Below are 15,839 nucleotides of genomic sequence, written 5' to 3' on the forward strand. Positions count from 1 at the left end.
GTGGTTCTCAGGCCGGGTGCGGTGGCTCACGCCTGTAATCCTAGCATTTTGGGACGCCCATGCGGGAGGATCGCTTGAGCCCAGGAGTTGGAGACCAGCCAGGGCAACATAAGGAGAGCCCCCACGAACACCCCCCCAACCCACCACCACCGCTCCGAAAAGCAGTGGTTCCCAAACGTCAGCAGACATTGGTATCATCCAGTGGGCTAGTTAAAACAGAGGCTCTGGATTCAGGAGGTCTGGGGTGGGGCTTGAGAATTTGCATTTCCAATAAATTCCAAGCCGGAACTCCAGGAAGACAACCTACATTCCGCGCCTGGCGCAGCCCAGCTACGCCACATCCGTCCTAGGCCCCGCCTACTCTGCGTCCCTAACAGCCAGAGACAGGCTAGAGGGCACGCAGAGTCACGTGAGTCGAGCGAACTCGCGCGAGAGTTTGTATTTCTCGCGAGACTTCACCGTCTCTGTCTTTTCCTCCTTCCAGTGCCCGGCTTTCCTCCCCTCCCCCCTCGCCGCCGACCGAGTTCTTCCTTTTCAGACCGAGTCGTCTTGTTGTCGCGGAGATTTTCCTTCTACTGTTGCTGCTGCCGCCACCACTACCACTGGGCTCATTTGCCCCGACCCCTTCCCGCCGCCCCGCCCCCAGCCCCACACAAGGTAACAACCCCCTCGAGTGAGAGAGTGAGGCCTGGCCCGGCTCGGGTCCCTCCCGAGGTGAAGCGGAGGCCCAGGGCCGAGGAACCCGCCTCGCCGGAGACGTCCAGGCGCTGGCCCTGGAGCCCGGAGCCACGGCCGTCTCCCAGCCAGAGCTGAGCCTCGGCGGCCCGGCCGGCGCTGGCCTCCGTGCGGCGGCGGCAAACACGGCCCGCAGGGGACCGGGTCGGGTGGGGCTGGGCGCCGCGCGGCTCCGTGTGGAGCTTGCCTGTTGGAGCGCAGCGGGGCTCCGGTGGTGGTCCTGGAGCTGGCGTTTGGATTTCCAGGTCTGAATGATCGAGTTGTGGCGAGCTTTGAGGCGCTGCGTGGCGGGGAGGAGAGCAGCCTGGGTCGCTGTAACTCTTGGGGGCCTTTTCAGGCTCCCAGCCTTTGGTTGGACGGGAATTTTACGAGAGAGAAGGGTCCTCGGAAACGTCGTACATTTGCTTATAAACCATCGAAAAAGGTTAATTAGTGTCTTATTTTCAGGAAACTGAGTGAGCTGGGTTTGGCGAAAGGCTCATTCGTTAGAACGCCTAAATAGGAGAGTACCTGTGCTGTTCTTTTGCTGAAGATAATGCAGCGATAAATAGTTAAGCGACTGGGCGAAAGATTTTTGTTCTGGAGAAGCACTTTTAAATACACTCTTAATTGAATAGTTCACGTAAAGTTAGTTGTTTGTGTAGTTAAGTTAAAAACGTACTTGTTTGACTTTGGAAGCGTACTTTAGTGCTTAAAAATAAGTATTTGGATTGTTTTTGAAAGTTTCGACTTCTCCAGCAGAGTAGTGCTTTTTAAAAAGATAACGTTGATTATTGAGCCGAACTCAGCACCTACCCTGTGGATAGGAGTTAAAAGAAAATTAGAAATTTCTTTGTATCTGTATGCTTTTTTAAAGTATGGACTGTATCTCAAGTTTATAATCTTAGGAAGTTGTTGCCTTTAAGTTTGTGGTTTAGGTAAAGTATAAACTGAGAGTAAAGGTAATGGTGGTGAATTAAGCTGCAGTGTTAGAAGGAGTTGGAGGCAAAAACTGGTCATTCAGGCAGACAGGGAAGTTAGTTTTTTAGGCCTTGATTTTTGGTTCAGTTTTCATGGTCTAACCCTTTTTATTTTCCTCAGATGTCAGAGGATTTAGCAAAGCAGCTAGCAAGCTACAAAGCTCAGCTCCAGCAAGTTGAAGCTGCATTATCTGGAAATGGAGAAAATGAAGATTTGCTAAAATTGAAGAAAGATTTACAAGTAAGTATGGGTAGGCAATTGTAGTTTTTTCTCTGGTTTTCAAATTATTACTTGAATCCCTAAGCACCCAAAGCGCCTTTTGAGGGGTTACACCCCACCCTGTGTATGTAGGTAAACTGTGTAGGTACTGTGGTTTGTAGAAGTAGGGTTGTGTCCCCAGTTCTCAGGTTTCTGTACATCAGAGGGAATGACATACTGTTCTTTGTTATATAAATCTTGTGTACTTAAACATAATTTTTAAAAACAAAAGTTGGTAGAAATTTCTAAGTCTGTCAGATTTTCAGGACGAGAGGTACATGTAACTTCACAATGAAAAATACTTTTATTTTTTAAGACCTGGAAAATGAAATTTAGTTCAAAAAGTAACAAAGATTGAAGGAGAAAAATAGAACCTTAAGATTCCTTTTAATACCACAAGATTCTTTGAAAATGCGTGACTTTTTCCCCCTGCAAAACTTGTGGGTTATATTTTGTATTGAAAACACACTGCAAAAATGCCTAGAGAGAGACATGTGCTCTGTATAATTGTTACATAGATGTTAGGACGTAAGGCTAGCTTTTACAGTAAAGTTGTTGACACTTGGGGAAATTGAACTATGTGGTGAAAAGGAGATCTTTGTCCTGTTCAGTAGATATGAAACCTTTTTTTAAAAACCTGCACTGGGATTTCAAGACAGAGCCATCATAGTAAATACCTTTTGTTTCTCAGGACACTGGACTGATTCAGAAAAATGCCATATATAATTTGCAAATATATATGACTTTTAAGAGCTTCCTTTAAATTCTGAACCTGATTTTTAAAAAGTTTCAAGGGTGTTTTAATTAGAGATTGCTTTACTAATTAAGTACTAAACTCGAATCTGTATCCTGTCTAAAAATTCTTTCCCTCCCTTTATTATTCCAGTGTCCATTAAAACTATTACTATTTTAGGGATATCACAACTGCAAACAAACTTAACTGAAATAGGGTCCAGATTTGGGATTCTGGAACTGCTTATCTGGGCATAATTAAAATGAATTGAATACTTTCAAATTCTAGATTTAGAATAAAATTGCAGTAGTATGTTATTTTTAAACACACACAAACCATCTGGGATAATTTCAATATGAACAAGAACCCTCTTCAATACGTGGAAGCCAGGCCTGTGGGTTTCAGGGTGCCAGTCAATAAGAAAAAGATGTTTTGGGAGCATTTTCTCCCACTCCCACCCAGACCCTTAAGTGAAAAATAACCCAATGGTTTGCCACCTGTCCATTTGATTTGCTCACATGTTGTGAGTATACATTGAAGATGAGGCAACAGAGGTACACCGACCTCTTCTTTTCTTACACTCTGTAAAGCACTTTGTTTGCCCCAAAGAGAGATGCCTCGACTACCTTTACCAACTTAAGCAGTCCTTTTTTAGGAAAATAAAACATTGAGTGCCAGCGTTGTGTATTTTGCTTCCTGGGCAGTGGGAGGAGGGGTATTTGTTGAGCTGGTTGGGCTGGGGAAGTTGGGAGTGGAGTTAGAAATAGCATTATCATCAGGTGTTTTTAATATTTCTACATTAATTCATCATTAGAGTCTGGGCAGAACTGCCTTACCATGTCATGATCATTGTAGTGGAAAGTACTGTAGGGGGAAACCATTGTGATAAACATTGTAGTAAGCCCCTAAAAGGCTTGCCTGTGGGGGTTCAGTTAATAATGACCTGGAAATCATTTCTCTGTAAAGTATCCTCTTTTCTATAACCATTTAAAACAGCACTGTCCAGTAGAACTTTCTGTGATGATGGAAATGTTCTATATCTGCTATTCAGTACCATAGCCACTAGCCACATTTGGTTGGATATTTGAAATATAGCTAGGTTTACTTAGGAGCTGAGTTTTTAATATAACTTAATTAGCCACATGTGACTACCATATTGGATGGCGAGAATTTAGAAGTGTAAGTTCTCATACTTCAGATAGTAATAACAGAATGTTTTTCCTGACCAGTCTTGATCAGAGTTTCTTCCCATTTTATTCTATCATTAGAAATTTCATTTTGGTCAGTAGATAAGGTCTGTTTTGAATTGAAAACTACTCAAAAATGGAAACCATCTTTTAAGATGAGGTAATACTCTGAAAAGTATTTGGCTGTATGCTTCCACCCAGTAACTGTTGTCTCCATTGAGACTATCCTTACAGCTTCTATTTAGCTATGGGGGTTCCCCCACTCATTCACCTCTTTTTTCCTTCTCTGCCTTCTGGGATGTATCTCATGCTATGGGTGTTTAATTCAGCCTGTTACATTTGGTGAGAAGTCTGTTGGGACTGATTTTGTGGCTTCCTCATATTAATATTTTTTGACCATATGGTTTCTAATTTCTTGTGTTTCTCTATAGAATTAGATCCTTACCCTGGTTATTAATTTGTTTGCCGTTTGAGTTATGACAAAATACTTTTTCTGCATCTTTTCAATGACTTCATTTTGCCAGTAGGGTTTCTATGTTTATCTCTTTCATGTACTGTCTTTCATAGAGACTAAAGTTATTCAGCAGGCAGCAAAATAATCTACTAAAGTCCTGCCTCTCTTTTTTCACTTAAAAAAGTGGGTGTAATAAAATCTAGGCTAGCTAGCTGACTAGCTCCCCGGGCAGTCTATGATAATCACAGATAGTCAATTTATTAGGCTGTTGTGCTGAATAAGCTGGTTCTAAAGGAGGCAGGGGTCAAGTCACTTGTCTCATATATTACAGTGGCTCTCTGCATCCCCGAAACGCCTTCCTTCAGTAAGCAGAGTGCTTGAGTGCACCCCCTTTGACCTGCTGATATGTAGATCACAACACCTGATGCTTCCTGGAATTGCCGATTACTGTAACTGCTGCCCATCTGTCGATGAAGGAGCAGTTTCAGAACTCAGACTTGAGGGAGGAAAAGTAATTAATGGTATGTACCTTCAAGAACCCCCTCATACATAAAATAGTTTTTCTAATACTTTGGTCCATACGCACATGTGAAGAATAGAAATTTAGAAGGTTCTTCATAGTTTGTTGGGAGGGTTATGTAAAACCATGGCAAAGTTAAAGGACATGAGGAGTAAATGCTCTGGATTTTTTCTAAAAAAAGATTTCAGCACAGGCCTCTGAATTCACTGATATGCACAGCTTTTCAGGACCCTTTTCTTTGATGAAATATATTTCTTTAACAAAGTGTATTTGGAAAATAGTTCTGTCCTAAAAGAAATAGAGTTCTAAATCTGAAACCTGCAAGTGCAGAATTCATGTCTGTGCTTAAATGATCCTTAGGTGAATCTGGAAATATTTAATGATAGAGATTTGTGTAGGCTCTTGAGTCAGGCTTACTGGATTACATTCCTACCCCTAAAAGTGGTTAAAAGTAAGACCAGATAATTTACTCTTCTTTTGTGTACTACTTGATCCAGTTATTTGGAAGTTTCTTTGCTTTATTTGCAAAGGACTGTGTAATTAAAAAGATCTAATTAATGGCTAGTTGGCAACTAATAAAACTTAGAGATATTATTCCTACTAAATTTTTAACTCAAACCAAAGTGTTCTATTTATTTATTTATAAAACTAACCTTTCTTGAAGTAATTTAAGACTCAAATATTAGTTTTTTCAGAAATAGCCAGGAAGATTTAGACTCTTTAGAAGAGAGGTAATATTTAACTTTCTTGGCTACTGAATCAGATTTACTATTATGAAACCTCAGTGGGAACTAGAAGAAACTCAGTACATAGTTTAACTTTGTTCATTTTTCTCCCCAAACACACAGTATGATGTTTTAAATGCAACAATGGGTGAACAGCTACGCCAGTTCTTAGATCAGATAAGATGCATAGCGTGGATCTTCATTAGAGTAAAAATGTAGTAGATAGGTAGCGGAATCTGTCAGTTTGTACTATTCTCAATTTTTTAGCCGTCCCTACACCAAACATCTTTGAATGAAGCCAATAAATGTAAGCCTGAATTAGAAGAAAATATTTGCCACACAGAAAGGCATTGCCTATGTGTGTTACCTTTTTTTTCCCCCCTTTTAAATGAAGCTGTGCTGATGTGCTTAACATTAAGGTATGGAACATTTAAAATCTAACCTGGTAATTTGCTTACCCAGATGGGGTGAGTTTTACAATAATTGAATAGGAAGACCACTGGTTTCTTTTACATATGCCTGTAGTATTTTAGTTGAGATATGTATAAGTAGGAACATTTTTGTTACTAATAAAGCTGCTTAAACTGTTTTGGGATTGTTTGGCAGTTAATACTGCTGAGTAATGCCCTATAAAACAGTACAGTTGCATAAAATATGTTACAATAAGAATATCTAATTCAGTCCCTCATACTTGACTTTCTCATCTTTAGAGAGATCTATTCAGCTAAAATAGGCACTTAGAAATAATGCATGGTATAAGCTCAAGTCTTACATTTTCATTAGCATTTGTGGTTAAGTTGAAAGGCAACTATATGGGCTTAAATCACAGCTCTACCACTTGTAGAAAATACTGTATCTCAGTTTATACATGGGGGTAATCACAGTACTTGCTTAATAGTGTTATGAACTGCAAATGAAATATATGTAGAGTACTTAGTGTACAGTATGAAAGCTGTCATCAGAAACAAAATTGACAATGAGAATTACAAAAATAATGTTGTGGTTTTTGTTTTTCTTTTTTAGGAAGTTATAGAACTAACCAAAGACCTTCTGTCAACTCAACCTTCTGAGACGCTTGCAAGTTCAGACAGTTTTGCTTCTACTCAACCTACTCATTCATGGAAAGTAGGAGACAAGTGTATGGCAATCTGGAGTGAAGATGGACAGTAAGTGTAGAAAAAAAAACCCTAACTGTAACATGAAATAATAAAATACAATGGTAAGAAGTTTTTATTCAGTTTTAACTACCCTATTTTAATCTTTACTTCTATTAGGCAGTATGATTTATAGAGCCAATTTGATTCTTGGGTGGTTGCCATTAATACAGTTTAGTTTTAGCTTTAGATTAAGTTTCGGGGATAAGAATGACTTGGATTCTAGAGGAAGGAAAAACGGGACAGTGAATGGGTGTTTTCTAAAATAATCTGAATTATTTTCTCCTGAAATTGAAAATTGAGTTGAACGGCTGGTTTTTCTGAGAATTCTGTGAAGAGCATGCACTGAAATCATTCCTATAAGAAATATCTTTTTGCTGGGTGTGGTGGCTCATGCCTGTAATCCCAGCACTTCGGGAGGCTGAGGTGGGCGGATTGCTTGAGGTCAGGAGTTAGGGAGCTGCCTGACCAACATGGTGAAACCCCATCTCTACTAAAAATACAAAAATCAGCCAGGTGTGGTGGTGTGTGCCTGTAATCCCAGCTACTTGGGAGGCTGAGGCATGAGAATTATTTGAACCTGGGAGGCAGAGGTTGAAGTGAGCCGAGATTGCACTACTGTACTCCAGTCTGGGTGACAGTGAGTCTGTCGCAAAAAAGAAAAGAAACCTGTTTTCTCAAAGACATTAAAGCACATTGGGTAGATACGTGCAAGAGACTTTCCCAGCAATATTTTGATTAGGATGTCTTTTTTTTTTTTTTTTTGATAAAATACAACTAACTTCAACCACTCTTTTGTATTCTCTTTGCTAAAACAACCATTTGGTTATAGAAGTTTCATTATAGACACATGTAATGATTGTATCACTACAGTATAAGTCTTGTAGGCTGAGTACTAAACCTTTACTCACCTGCTTACAGCCATGATATCTTTACAGGTGTTACGAAGCGGAGATTGAAGAGATAGATGAAGAAAATGGCACCGCTGCAATCACCTTTGCTGGTTATGGCAATGCTGAAGTGACTCCACTGTTGAACCTCAAGCCTGTAGAAGAAGGAAGGAAAGCAAAGGAGGACAGTGGCAACAAACCCATGTCAAAGTAAGTGACTTTGATTTTTCCATTTTAGGTGTAATCTTCCCCATTTGGATACTTGAAGTAGTCTGCAGAAAGAATCTATGCATAAGAAACTTATAATACTGTTTTACTGTCGTTTTGAAGATTAGCAACAAAGGGTCAACATTGTCTGTATAAATGTGCCTAAGTAAAGTGAAGATAATTTTGATTCCCATTTAGGCATTCAGTAAATATTAAGAAGATACTATGTACAATGAACATCTTCCCAGCATATTTTATAAGCCAGGTGCTGGGGCTACACCACAGGAGACCACCTCGGCTGAGTTTATATTTAGAGAAGAAAACTCATCATGAATGAAGTGCTTTAATAATAGAGTGTAAGCATTACAAAGGGGCTGTAACAGGTACTGGAAGAGAACAAGAGGTACTCAGCCTACACTTTTATTAGGGCAGATTTCTTTGAGAAAATGACATCTAAACTGAGATTTGAAAAGAATAAGAGAGAACCAAGTACAAAGCTACAAGGTGATACGACTTTGATCTGGGATTGAATTCTTTGTTATTAATGAGCACTATGACCTTGGATAAGCTGTTTAACTCTTGTTTCCTCGTCTGTAAGATAGGGGCCGTACGTACATTATTGGGTGTGAGGATTCAAATGATAAGTGTTAGTAAAGCTTGTAACAGTTCTTTACATGTAGTAGTAAGAGCTTAGTAAGTTTTTTTTAAAGAGGGGGTGAGCACGTAAAAGTAACAAATCCCTGTGGTAGAAATTTGGGACTTGGAAAGTGGGTGGTCTGAGAAGAGATTAGAGAGGTAAAGTCCAGAACATAAAGAGCTTTAAGCCACTGATAACATTTTAAGTAGAGGGAATATGATGTGATCACATTTGAGCTTTAGAATGATCACTGTCAGTAGGGAGAGGCAACTACTGCTGTGATCCAGGTATAAGATGATGGCCTGAACCCAGGGAGTAGCAATGGGAATGGGGAACTATGCAGTTTTGAAAAGTAAGAGGCAGAATTAACAATATTTTGGTGAACTGCATATTTGCCACAACTTAGTCTTTTGATTTGTCAAGAGTTTTCAAAACTTAAGTTGCTACATATTCATATTGGAATATGCAAAAATTATATATTAACGTAAGCATCCCAATAAAATCCAATTCTAGAACAATTGTGTGTGTGTGTGTATATATATATTTATGTCTTCGTCATCTGTGTAAAAAGCCATAGCTTCATGGTGGTAATATGGTACCAGGGAGTCTAGATAATGCCCCTCTTAAAGATCTTTTTTTTCATCCTTTTGGTGAGAAGTCAGTGTTAACTGAGCAGAAATTATTGGGGATTTTAGGCTCTGATCCTATTTAGAATCTTACTTAGAATGTTTTTGAAACCCCCAGGTGTTTTGTTTTGATGAAAATTGTTAGCTATGATTTCCCTTTGTGCTGCTGCATTCTTCCAATGTAGGTAAAATATTTTATCTGCACTGAATCTCTTCATACATTTTTTCTAAATGCCACACTTGTTAACTGTGTCTGTTTGGAAGTAGATGAAGGCTTAGATACCCATTAATACTGAAACTCAACTTATTCCTAAAACTGGCAACAGCTATACAGAAGTAAAATAGAAAGTCATAGTTGAGGCTGGGCACAGTGGCTCATGCCTGTAATCCCAACACTTCGGGAGGCCAAGGCAGGTGGATCACTTGAAGCCAGGAGTTCAAGACCATCCTGGCCAACATGGCAAAAACCCATCTCTACTAAAAATACAAAAGTTAGCTGGACATGGTGGCATATGCCTATAGTCCCAGCTACTAGGCAGGGTGAGGCACAAGACTCTCTCGAACCCCGGAGGTGAAGGTTGCAATGAGCCAGGAGTGCCACTGTACTCCAACTCCAGTCTGGGTGACAGAACAAGACTGTCGCAAAATAAAAAAATTTAAAAATCATAGTTGGAAGTTTACTTTATATGGGTAAATAGATTACACTTATGTTTGAAAGCTCCCAAGGATGCTATTTAAAAAAAAAACCAAAAACCTTGCTTAGTCATTCTGGGTGATTGGTACTGATTTTAATGAGTTAGTACTTTTTATTCATAGACCATTGTATATGTTTGATTTTTTTTTTTTTTCCCGGCACTGCCGGTGTCTTCAAGGAAGGCATTCTTGTATAATAAGTCTTAACAGTTGACATTTAACTTTTTTTTCATGCAGAAAAGAAATGATTGCCCAGCAGCGTGAATATAAAAAGAAGAAGGCTTTGAAAAAAGCTCAGAGAATAAAAGAACTTGAGCAGGAAAGGGAGGACCAGAAAGTGAAATGGCAACAATTCAACAACAGAGCCTATTCCAAAAACAAAAAAGGCCAGGTTGGTAAATCTTTTTATGACACTTTGTAAATTTGAGAAATGTAACTGTTATTAACTTTAAAATGAAAAGAGAAATATGTAGATTTTTTTAGAGTATGATTAACTCAGATTTTGCATTCAGAATCCTTGTTGATGCTCAATTTAGCTTATTGAAAAATATTAGCCATCGTCTCTGCATAAAAATATTGCAAATGAGAGAATTTATATCAGGAATTACAAAAAGTCTATGTTCTTTTCCTTTAATAAACTAATATTTGAAAAAATGGTTGCTACTTAGAGGCAGTGTGCTTAACTCTACCTGCTTTGTTAACATGCCTTCATGCTGGGCATTACTGGTAGACTTTATTTAAAAGTGCATTCAGTTTCCCTTGATACACTTATCTTTCTAAGTGTGTGTCGGGTAGAAAAAAACTGTAGCATTCATATAGGAAGTTAAGAATAAGGATAGCCTGACTTTCACCCATGTATTACTTGTCACTCCCATCAAGGTATCCCTTCCATTGATGGACATGGCTTCTGGAAAGAAGTGCTTCCTTTTCATAAAGATGTTTATTTTGTGACAAATAAAGGCCAAGGGACCTCACAATTTAGATATCGTAACAGGCCCCACAGTAAACCGCAACAGTCAGAGTTTTAATCATGCTAAAATGGCTCGCTCACAGCTGAAGTTAGGATTTGAGTTTGCAAAACTAAAATTTTGAGGTATCAGAAGGCAAGTGTGAGAGTATTAGTAAGTGTCTAATGATATTTTCCTCAACTTAGAAGTTAGAGTAAATGGCTTCCAGCATGGGACCACTTCTGTACCCATTTTTTAACACTAAACAAAGGCAATATGCTTTTCTTCTTTTAAACATTGAAACCAGAATATATTTTAATATTACTTAAAATTTGAAATTTTTTATTTTTTCCAATACTAATAGGAATGGTTTCTGTTTTCTTTCCCCTAGGTAAAGAGGAGTATTTTTGCTTCACCTGAGAGTGTGACTGGCAAAGTTGGAGTAGGAACTTGTGGAATTGCCGATAAACCTATGACACAATATCAAGATACCTCTAAATACAATGTCAGGCATTTGATGCCTCAATAATCAGAAAAACTGTTGGATTTCATCTCTGCAGGGCTTTACATTTACCTTTTTATCCTTATATTTTTCTAAAGGTAAATTATTTGTTAGATGAGTAAGCAAGATACCATTGTCGTCATTGGTTGACTTAAGTAGAATGAAACGTGAAGAAATTGCATTTGATAACTGCTATTTGTTTAACTTTTCTCATTATCAGTACCACGATTCCCTCAAAGTTTGTTGAATAAAGCAACTTTTGTAGATGCTGTTTCATACAGCACTTAGATGAATTATTGATCTTCCTAATATCAGGCGCCTACTTAACCTATGGTATGTACTTTTTGTAAGTTGTAACTTGAAATTTTCAGATGCTTTGAACTTGACACATACTCTGGCAATTCATTGGAACACCAAGGCAAAACCACCAACCTGCTAAAGAGATCCTTTCATTTTTCTTATTTTCAACTTTAAAACTTGGCTGTCATTCAGTTAAGCCTAAAGATAGGTTAACTTGTAAATGGCAAAGTTTGTTTTGAGGTTTTTCCTCAAAAACTTGTTTCCTAGGCCTATTAGGCCATCTCTAAAATTGATCTGTTTTATTTTTATGTACTCTTAGTTCTGTGTAAGAAACCTTAGGATGAGCTCCCTTTTTCTAAGGTGTTTTTGTTTTTTGTATGTTTGCTTTTTTCTTGTTTTTTGTTTTTTTTTATTTACGGCAGTGGTACCATGTTTTGGATGTGTAATGTTTATATGGGAGAACAAAAAGCTGATGTATAGCCCTGTATACAGTGTAGATACTATTTTTGTAAAAACACAAGGCTAAATTAATGAACAAGAGTACTGAATGTTTCATCATTAAAAATTTCTTGTATTTCTTGTGCATTAATCTGACCATAATTTCCCTGTATATTATGTTCATTTAGCTGTTTTGTAATTTTTGTTAATTAGATCAAGTTGTCTGCATTTGTTGGTATAAATGAACATCACAGTTATCCTGAGTTGAGTTTAAGCCAAATACATGCATAGAAAAGGGTCTTCCTATTAATGGAAGAAGGTAATTTTTAGGATGTGTATTATTTCAGTTTTGTATGTTTAACTTTTATTAAATAAAGTGTTTTTAAAATCTCCAGGGTGTGTGAACAAAAGGGTAAGCTCTTTAGCTGTCAGCACTTATAGTGATTAAACCTCCAAGTACTTGCACACAGCATTGCCATGGAGGAGAATATTGAGTGTGAGAGAAAGGTTTCAGTAAATCCTTAAGTATTCCTTCCATTAGAAGAAATTGGATCTTAAAGGGCCAACTAGGCATGTGTTTATAGGATGTCCTCATTTTAATGGGTGTTTGTAGATTTTTGGTGGAAGGGGAAAATAAGTTTTTATTTCATGGATTTTAATTTTTTTAATAAATTGAAACTTAGGACAGTGGTAGGTAGAATTCTTCATCTCTCCCTTCCACCCCCAACCCCTCTCAACCCAGGAGGGTCACTTTTTCTTCATATAATTTGTGGCCACAGGGTAGGACACAAAGGACAGAAAGGCACAAATTGCAGTAGAAAAAGGGCTCTTGGAAGCCTGTACACTTCTAAATAAAATAAAGTTTCTTATTGTAACATCTTAAGAGTGGCCTTGATGGACTGCAAGAGAATCCTTTGAATTAAAAAGCAATGGGAAGAAATTTGGTGTCGTGTGACCCCAGAAAATGGTTGTTGAGATTACCTCGGTGGTGTTAGAATAGTAATTCACCTGATGTTTGTGTAGGCAGGACTGTTAACAGTCTTGTCCCTCTTTTGACCCTGGGGGCCTTAGTTTTCCCAGAGGACTTTGCAGTAGGAGAGAGAAAAGGAATAAAAGTGACCTTATCAAAAAAAAAAAATCCATTTTGAAAATAGACCTTTAGAATGAAATCAGCAACCATTGTGTCAAAGATCTAGATGTGGCCCTTTGGAAAATCCTAGTGTCAGGATGATGTTTGTGTCTGAAGTAAGGCAGGACTCCTGGGGAGACTACCTGTCACAGTTTGATACTGAATTTGAGAAGACGCTCAATGAGAAGCATGATACCAACAGTATTTTACAATTGAAGGTGGTTAAGCTCTCTATTCTAAAACGAAATACAAACATTGACCTTAAAAAGCTTTGTTAGAAAATTTAATGTAGAGTTTTCCCCATTAAGAAAGGAGACTTGAAGCTTTGAAAGTGTGACAGACTGAAATGTTAAATATTGAGTTATGGGCACCTAAGTAGAAATGGTTGCATGTAACTTACCAAAGCTTGACATTTGACTGTTGTTACCATTTCAAGGAAAGAACAGTCCTAATCTCCCGGAAATTAATAACCAAAATGTTTAGTTTTAGTAGTAATCACAGGTAACAAGTGCTATTTTAATTAACATGTAGGGAGGCCACAGAGCATATTGGAAAACAGCAAGGACTCTAGAACCAGACGAGTGTTTATTACCATTTATTACCCGTGTATTCCTCTGACTTATTTTTCTCAGCTGTAGAATGGAAAATCTGTTTCAGTTTTAAGGATTGAGTTCAAATGTGAAAATAGCTTAAGAGTGTCTGGCATAAGCACTATAGAAGTGTCTGCTATTACTCTGCAGAGTGGCAATGGTGAATTATCTGGTGTTTTTTCTGTAACTTCAACAGCAATCCACATTACAATGGATAACAATACCCATTGTTTATGATTTGAGGCATCCAATTATAACCATTATTGAAGTATTACCAAATTACCAAGGTTATAAGATATATTTAGTATTCCTAGTTAAATGTTTGAACTAATTTGTATACTAGGGCATGTTTCTTAATGGGAAGGGGTGAAGGTTATAATAAAAGTCACCCCTAATGCTTGTTTAAAATTAAAGAGGAATTTGTGGGCCTGGGACCAACCTTAGACTTATCCAGGCCAAGGTATGTCTGTCCGACGAACACCACAGGTGATCCTGATGTGCAACCCCGTCTGAGAACTGTTTTGTTAACTATAAAGATTTGACTTTTGAAATGAAGAAAAATTACCTTTTAGCCTAATCATGAAGACTAGGCATCAAACCAAAACAAGATGCATCAGTTATTGTAGCAACACATTTTTTTTAAAAAAATTGCTTGTTGTCACATTGAAGGGTGTGTATGTTTCCAGTATGCAATTCTAATGCTGAATGTCTGCCTTAAAAAAGCAAAGGAGACCATCAGGTTAGCATAAAGGGAAATTGTAGTTTTGTGACTCTCGTATGTCTGTAGATTATAATTTTATAATTACAATTTTTATAAGATAAAAACTACCAGTTGTAAATTCAACCAAAAAAAAAACATTTAAAGCTTTGATATAGCTTTTTGCTTTAACTTGGGTAGTAATTGAAATATAAAGGAAGAAAATCTATTAAAACCAATGAGGTTTTATATTTGTTAAAATCTTGATTCAATAAATATCAGCTGAATTAAGTATTTGTATGGTACTACGAAGCAATCAATTAGTATAAATGGCAATTTACAAGTTCAACAGTAAATGTAAACATTCTTTGTATCTAGGATTTTTGAGTTGCAAGTTAAACTGAATTTTTACTGCAGTGGAGAGGAAGAGCATAGCAGGCAAAATAACAGGTAATATTGTATTTTAAACAGAAAAACCCAAGTAATTGGCGCCCTTTACCCGATCATCGTTTAAAAGGCCTATATATGTGTATAGTTAGGTTCTTAAGAAACATCTTAAGAGGTTCAGAAATCAATTTTATAGTTGGAACATTTTAATAATTTGTTTTGGCCTAGCCAAACATAAGTTAAAACAAAACAAAATGGTGTTAGATTTCTGTGAGGTGTTTTAATTGCCTTTTAACTTACGTATATAAAGGTTGTTCTTTTGTGGCCTTGATTGGGGTAAAGCAGAACTGAGAATAATAGGGGTTTGTGGTAGTTGACAGCTGAACTAGCTAAACACACGAAGTTTTGGATATTTAATTAATCTTTCAGTTCCCAGGCAATAAAAACTGGAAACTTAGTTCCACCACACACCTTACCAGTTATTTAAAACAAAACCAGTATAGTCACTGGAATTATTTAAACTGTAATTTGTTTCTCCACTTAGTCTTTTTTTTAAGAATACAGCTGAAAGAGCCATGGTGATACTCACTAGGAGAGAAAGTTGGCATTTTGTTTGAAGAGCTACTTTCTCAACTTGGGGCTGAAAGTTAAGGTGGTGGTTGTTTTGCTGGCTCAGCGTTTCCCTTTCTTGGTAAAACTGATGTGCTTTTGTTTTTTCCCCTTTCAAGCCCTGTACTTACTTTAGCAAGATGCAGTGAATTTCTGACCAGAGAAACAAAAGAATTCAGGCTTGGAGGAAACACTTGACTCCATATCCTGGGAAACTAGACTTGAAGCCTGAGATCTGAAGCTAGGCTAGTAATCACTTTAATAGATGGTAACTGTCCAAATAAATGTTCATTGCTCAGAAGTAGCAGGAAGGAGTAAGTATCCCTTTTATTCTTTTCCCTCCAAAATCACCCTCAGGTTTAGTTGACCTAGGTTTCTAAGTGTGATGAAGTTACTAATTTAGAAATAATTGATGATCTTAAATTTATACTCTTATAATTTTAGAGGTACTTTTATAGGTT

At 37.7% G+C, this 15,839-nt stretch overlaps 1 protein-coding gene across 4 annotated transcripts; it reads left to right on the forward strand.

Annotated features, from left to right (window-relative positions):
• Nucleotides 1–443: 443 nt before the first annotated feature.
• On the forward strand, nt 444–13,122 carry SMNDC1 (survival motor neuron domain containing 1). Of its 4 annotated transcripts, none has more exons than XR_004430610.1 (7): nt 448–657; nt 1,816–1,935; nt 4,659–4,848; nt 6,596–6,738; nt 7,648–7,826; nt 10,017–10,170; nt 11,118–13,122. XR_004430610.1 is itself a non-coding variant. In XM_033183198.1 (7 exons), exons 3-7 carry the CDS (start codon nt 4,846–4,848, stop codon nt 11,253–11,255), a joined length of 600 nt encoding a protein of 199 aa, XP_033039089.1. In that variant the 5' UTR covers nt 448–657; nt 1,816–1,935; nt 4,659–4,845; the 3' UTR covers nt 11,256–13,122. The 4 variants fall into 4 exon arrangements, 3 of the variants coding, with proteins under 3 accessions (XP_033039073.1, XP_033039089.1, XP_033039082.1); XM_033183198.1 differs by having other exon boundaries at nt 7,665–7,826; XM_033183182.1 differs by lacking the exon at nt 4,659–4,848 and having other exon boundaries at nt 444–657; nt 7,665–7,826; nt 11,118–13,104.
• Nucleotides 13,123–15,839: the final 2,717 nt, after the last annotated feature.

This window comes from Trachypithecus francoisi, unplaced genomic scaffold (assembly GCF_009764315.1).
Source record: "Trachypithecus francoisi isolate TF-2019V2 unplaced genomic scaffold, Tfra_2.0 Contig01579, whole genome shotgun sequence".
Taxonomy (NCBI): Eukaryota; Metazoa; Chordata; class Mammalia; order Primates; family Cercopithecidae; genus Trachypithecus; species Trachypithecus francoisi.